This window comes from Microtus ochrogaster, chromosome 15 (assembly GCF_000317375.1).
Source record: "Microtus ochrogaster isolate Prairie Vole_2 chromosome 15, MicOch1.0, whole genome shotgun sequence".
In the NCBI taxonomy this organism is placed as follows: Eukaryota; Metazoa; Chordata; class Mammalia; order Rodentia; family Cricetidae; genus Microtus; species Microtus ochrogaster.
The window spans coordinates 6,212,962-6,218,399 of NC_022017.1; the positions used below are offsets into that span (position 1 = coordinate 6,212,962).

At 41.7% G+C, this 5,438-nt stretch overlaps 1 protein-coding gene across 1 annotated transcript in view; it reads left to right on the top strand.

The window, feature by feature from the left end:
* Ccnt1 (cyclin T1) overlaps positions 1 to 5,438 on the top strand; it is a 20,248-nt gene that overhangs the window by 8,403 nt on the left and 6,407 nt on the right. Inside the window, exons 4-5 of the mRNA XM_005353965.3 lie at positions 978 to 1,038; positions 3,264 to 3,326. Of these exons, the coding sequence (XP_005354022.1) occupies positions 978 to 1,038; positions 3,264 to 3,326 (124 nt within the window). The remainder of the gene's footprint in view (positions 1 to 977; positions 1,039 to 3,263; positions 3,327 to 5,438) is intronic.

Sequence of the window (5,438 nt, forward strand, 5' to 3'; positions counted from 1 at the left end):
CTTGTAGACCAGGCTGGCCTCGAACTCACAGAGATCCGCCTGCCTCTGCCTCCCGAGTGCTGGGATTAAAGGTGTGCGCCACCACCGCCCAGCTTCTCACATAATTTCTTAACTGAGTGTTTTATATGAGGTGGTAATAGGAAGATGTTTTCTCTATTATATGGAAAAGAGGGCTAGCTAGCATAGTTTATATCCTTACTTGCTTTACTAGTACAAAGTTTTTAGTGTGAAGTTAACTACAATGTCTCTTGTTAAACCTAAGCTCATGACAATTAGTACAATCAGTTCGATACTTAGTGCTGTTAAAGGGTCTGCAAATAGAATGTGATGAGTTTTAAAAAGGTGTGTTATTTCTCATCGCTAAATTATCTGATTTTTGAGATTTAAAATATCAATCTGAAAATAAATAAAATTGGGCTTTTTGGTAGCTTAGAAAGTAGTAAAGTGCTGTCTTTTGATGTGCTGGATTGCCAGGCAGTGGTAGCACAGGCCTTTAATCCAGCACTTGGGACTCAGGTGGGCAGATCTCTCAGTTCAAGGCCAGCCTGGTCTACAAGAATTAGTTCCAGGACAGACTCCAAAGCTACAGAGAAACCTTGTCTTGAAAAAACAGCAAAGAAAGTAAGATATTGATGTGCTGTCTCTTTCTTCCTGTGGATGGAGGTTCTATTCCAGTTTCAACTCAGCTTGTTCTCCCATGCCACCCCTCTCAAGATTTAAGAATTTCTGAGTTTGAGTGTTTGCCCACATGTTACGTGGACCCCATGTGTGTAGTACCTATGAAGGCCAGAGGAGCGCGTCGGATTTCCTGAAACTTGAGTTGCAGATGGCTGTGACCTGCCATGTGGGTGCTGAGACGTGAACCTAACTGACTCTTCAGCCATCTTTCAGTGGCCTCCATCCATATCTTTTATTATTCTGCTTTTTAAAATTGTTTACCCTTTCGTGGGATGTAATTTCTGTATTCTTTCCCATAGGCATACCTACAACAAGTTCAAGATCTGGTGATTTTAGAGAGCATAATTTTGCAGACCCTCGGTAAGTTTATTTTCCTTAAAATCATTGAAAAATTATGTGTGGAATATGATTTTATGTTAAAATTTGTAAAACTGGGAGAAAACCTTTTGAAGGGTTTGGGAATTGTCTGTTACTGGATAATAGTGGCTGTGGAGTGTATAGTTTGGCCTGGTTTGTTTCCACAGTGTAGGTGTAGGGTGGTCCTTGAAACAGCCATTAGCCAGGATCCCATCCATCCCATTCCCAACCCCACCACCACCACAGGTTTCTCTGTAGCTTTGGAGCCTGTCCTGGAACTAATTCCTGTAGATCAGGCTGGCCTCGAACTCAGAGATTTGCCTGCCTCTGCCTATTAGCCAGGATTTTGTATATAATTTTTCTCATTGTAAGATTTATAGTTTATCTTTTTAATAGTTTGACAGTTTTTTAAAAGACTCAGCTCCACCTGCCTCTCTGCCCCCTGAGCATGCTGGGATAAAGGCTTTTGCCACAATGTTGCCACGAAGCCTGGCCAATTGTTTTTTCCTTTAAATAGACCTGAATTTTAAGACTTTTTAGTGCAGGGTTTCTCTGTGTAGCCCTGGCTGTCCTAGAACTCACTCCTTAATCTGGACGGTGGTGGCTCGCGCCTTTAATTCCCAGCACTTGGAACACAGAGGTGGGGATGTCGAGTTTACCTCGTCCCGCAAGGAAGATGTGACACCCGGAGCTCTTCTTGCTGACAGTTTATTCAGGACCTTTTTTTTAAACAATTGTATCTCTCTCTCTCTTCCCCTCTCTCCTCTGTCCTTAAAAAGGCACGGGCCGCCAACCCCAGATTGCCAGGTGGGCACTGCCCATAGGTCCATGCATATGCAAGCAGCTGACAATCATTGGGTGATCACAGCATAAGTCAGGTCTTAGCCATAATTAGGAGCTGATTATCAGATGTGGCTCCACGCTGCTCTCTACATGGGGAGATCTCTCGGGTGAGTTTGAGGCCAGCCTGGTCTACAAGGATAGGCTGCAATGCTACAGAGAAACCCTGTCTTGAAAAACCAAAACAAACAAACAGACAAAGAAAGAACTCACTCTGTAGAGCAGGCTGACCTCGAACTCAGAGATCTGCCTGCTTCTGTCTTCTTGGTGCTGTGATTAAAAGTGTGTGCCAGCATTACTGGCTAGCGATACCGTTATTACATAGAAATAAGTTCAGTCTTAATTCACAGTTATCAATTTTTCTATTAGAATAATTTACATTATGTCTTTTATGTTTTAAGTATCTGAGACAATGTTTTAGCATGTAGCCCAGGCTGGGCTGTGAACTTACTATGTATGTAGATCAAATTAGCCTCAAACTTGCAAACACCATCAGCCTTCTGAGTGTGCCGCTTATGCATGACTGAAATTTGTATTTATGTTCTCAAAGAAAACTTACTTAAGTTACTTTTTTTTTTTTCCGAGACAGAGTTTCTCTGTGTAACAGCCCTAGCTGTCCTGGAACTAGCTCTGTAGATCAGGCTGGTGTCGAACTCACAGAGATCCGCCTGCCTCTGCCTCCTGAGTGCTGGGATTAAAGGCGTGTACCACCACCGTCTGGCTGTTACATTTATTTATTTATTTATTTATTCATTCATTCATTCAATGTATTGACCCTGTTTTGTAATTTTGGTAATGAACTTTTGAAATGGGATAAAACAAAACAACAACAACAAAAGAAATAAGACAAAACAAGCAGTACACATTCTGTGTAATGGAGCTGATGAAAAGGCACAATGAGGGGAGAGGATTGAGTTTTAATTTTCTAATCCAGCTCTCAGGTGGCAGAGGCAGAAGCAGGGTTGCCAAGAGAGTTGCAGCCGGCCTCAGCCACAGAATGAGGTCCTACGACACTATTTTTGCTGCTGAGCTCTAAGGTACTGAGGATATCCTCAGTTGGTAGAATGCTTAGCATTCATGAACCAACCCTAGGCTTGTTATCTAGGTGTTTGGAACCAAATCCAGCCTTCTGCAAGAGCGACAAGTGCTCTAAACCACTGAGGCGTTTCTCCAGCCACCTAAAAAAGATTTTGAGTTTAGAGGTTTTGTTTCTTGAGTGGTCTGAATCTTGGAGAAAAGCGAATGCTCTGTGTGATTTAGTTCTATTTATTTATTTATGTTTTTTTGCGATTTAGTTCTTGCACAGTACTTTTGGAAGAGAAAAATGAACAAGCTGTTAATGATTCAGACAAAAGAGCTATAAAATGTATGTGTATGTTCTTTTAAAGGGTTTGAACTAACAATTGATCACCCACATACACATGTGGTAAAGTGCACCCAGCTTGTGCGGGGTAAGTAACCCTAATTGTCTTGAATTGTTTAGTTATTTGGGAGCTATGCTTGGCTCTGGACTAAAGCATAGCACAGCACAGCTGCTTTGCCCATACTAAGTGGCCTGTTTGGCTGGTATCAGACATTTGGTTTGACCTATTGGAAAAAGTGATTTTTTTTCGACAGTCTTAATTTAATGAGAATGTGAGGTTAGCATTACTTGTCATTTTGACAGGATCACTTGGGAGCCAGACCTCTGTCTTGATTATGTTCATTGAGCCAAGAAGGCCTCCCCCATAGTGGAGGAAAGAGCTGAGTAGCAGCTGCATCATCACCTTATTTCTGACTGGATGTCTGTGCGCAGCTGCTTAGGCTCTGCAGCCCTGACTGTGGTGTACGGTGCACTGTGATGCACCCACCGTACTGTGAGCAGAAAACCACAGAATGGTAGGGTATTTTATAGAGCAACAGGAAAAAAACCAAACATCTGTTTGGTTGAGGGTATTTGCCAGTGTAAGGGTAGGTCTGGAAAAGTCACCAAGTCACATGTATCTAAAGTATTTTTCAGAAAATCTTGAAAGTTGGTGATCTTGGGCCAGCAAGATGACTTAGTAGGTAAAATCACTTTCCTCACCAGCCCGATGACCCGAGTTTGAGCCCTGGATCCCACAGTGGGAGGAAAGAACTGCCTTGTAAAAGTTGTCTTCTGACTTTCACACATGCTGTGGGATTCCAGTGCCCTGCCCTACCCCATCTCCACCCCCCCCCCCTGTTTATTTTTTAAACTGGATGATCTTATTTTAGTTCATGTCTAATTAAAGGAAACCCCAATGATATAGAATTCATTTGAACTTATTTTTATTACTGATAAACCATTGGGTATGATATACCTACTTATTTATTATTTGTTTATTTTTATGTGTTTGGGTATTTTGCTTGAGTTTATGACTTTGTAGGACATGTGTGGCTAGTACTTTCGTAGGTCAGAAGAGGGCATCAGATCAGATATGTAGATGGTTGTGAACCACCGTGAAGGTGCTGGGAATCAGACCCTGATTCTCTGGAAGAAAGGCCAGTGCTCTTAATCACTGAACCATCTCTTCAGACCCGAGTTAAAAACTAGTTCTTAGATGATTAATTTAACTAATTAATTAATTTAATATTTTTTTTCATATTTGAGACATATTCTTACTATGTAGTTCCGGCTGGACTGGAACTTATTAAGTAGAATTCAAGAGTTCTGCCTCCTAAGTGCTAGAATTAAAGGTGTGCACCTCCATACCCAGTGTTGGTTGGGTTTTTGTTTTGTTTTTGTTATACTGTTTAAATATAGGACCTTGTATATGTTAGGCAAGTGCTCTACCATTGAGTTATATCCCTAATCCTTAAAAATTCCTTTTATTTAAATAGTATCAATAATATCTGGGGTGCCAGTTGTGACACACCTGCATTCACAGTACTTGGGAGGCTGAGGCAAGAAGATTATTGCAAATTCTAGGCTAGCCTGGGCTATATCAATAACACAAATAGCAAACAAAGGAAATGTGAGGCTGGGCATAGAACTAAGTTGGTAGAGCATTTGCCTGGGTTTTATTCTGAGACAGAAGGTCTGGATATCATAGTGCGTGTAGATGTCTTATGGAGTTTTATATGCTGAGCTGATAATTAGCCTTATTAGTATCTCATGAAAATTGAATTTCCAGAAAATTCCCACTTTCCCAAGTTCTATACATTAAAATTTAAGTTTGTTTTTATGTGTCGGAAGGTGGAGATGTTATTCATGTGCCACTTGGCCTGTGTGGAGGAAGCCAGAAGATAAACTTTTGGGAGTCAGTTCTCTTCCATCATGTGGCTCTAGGGGCTTGAACTCATGTTGTCAGACTGGTGCAAGTACTTTACCTCATTTTACCTGCCCAAGTTTTGTCAGTTCTGCATATTTTAAAAACATTGAAGTAGCTGGGTAGTGGTGGTGCATGCCTTTAGAGGCAGGAGGACAGCCTGATATACACAGAGAAAGCCTGTCTTGAAAAAAAAATCAACGGCCGGGCGGTGGTGGCGCACGCCTTTAATCCCAGCACTCGGGAGGCAGAGGCAGGCGGATCTCTGTGAGTTCGAGACCAGCCTGGTCTACA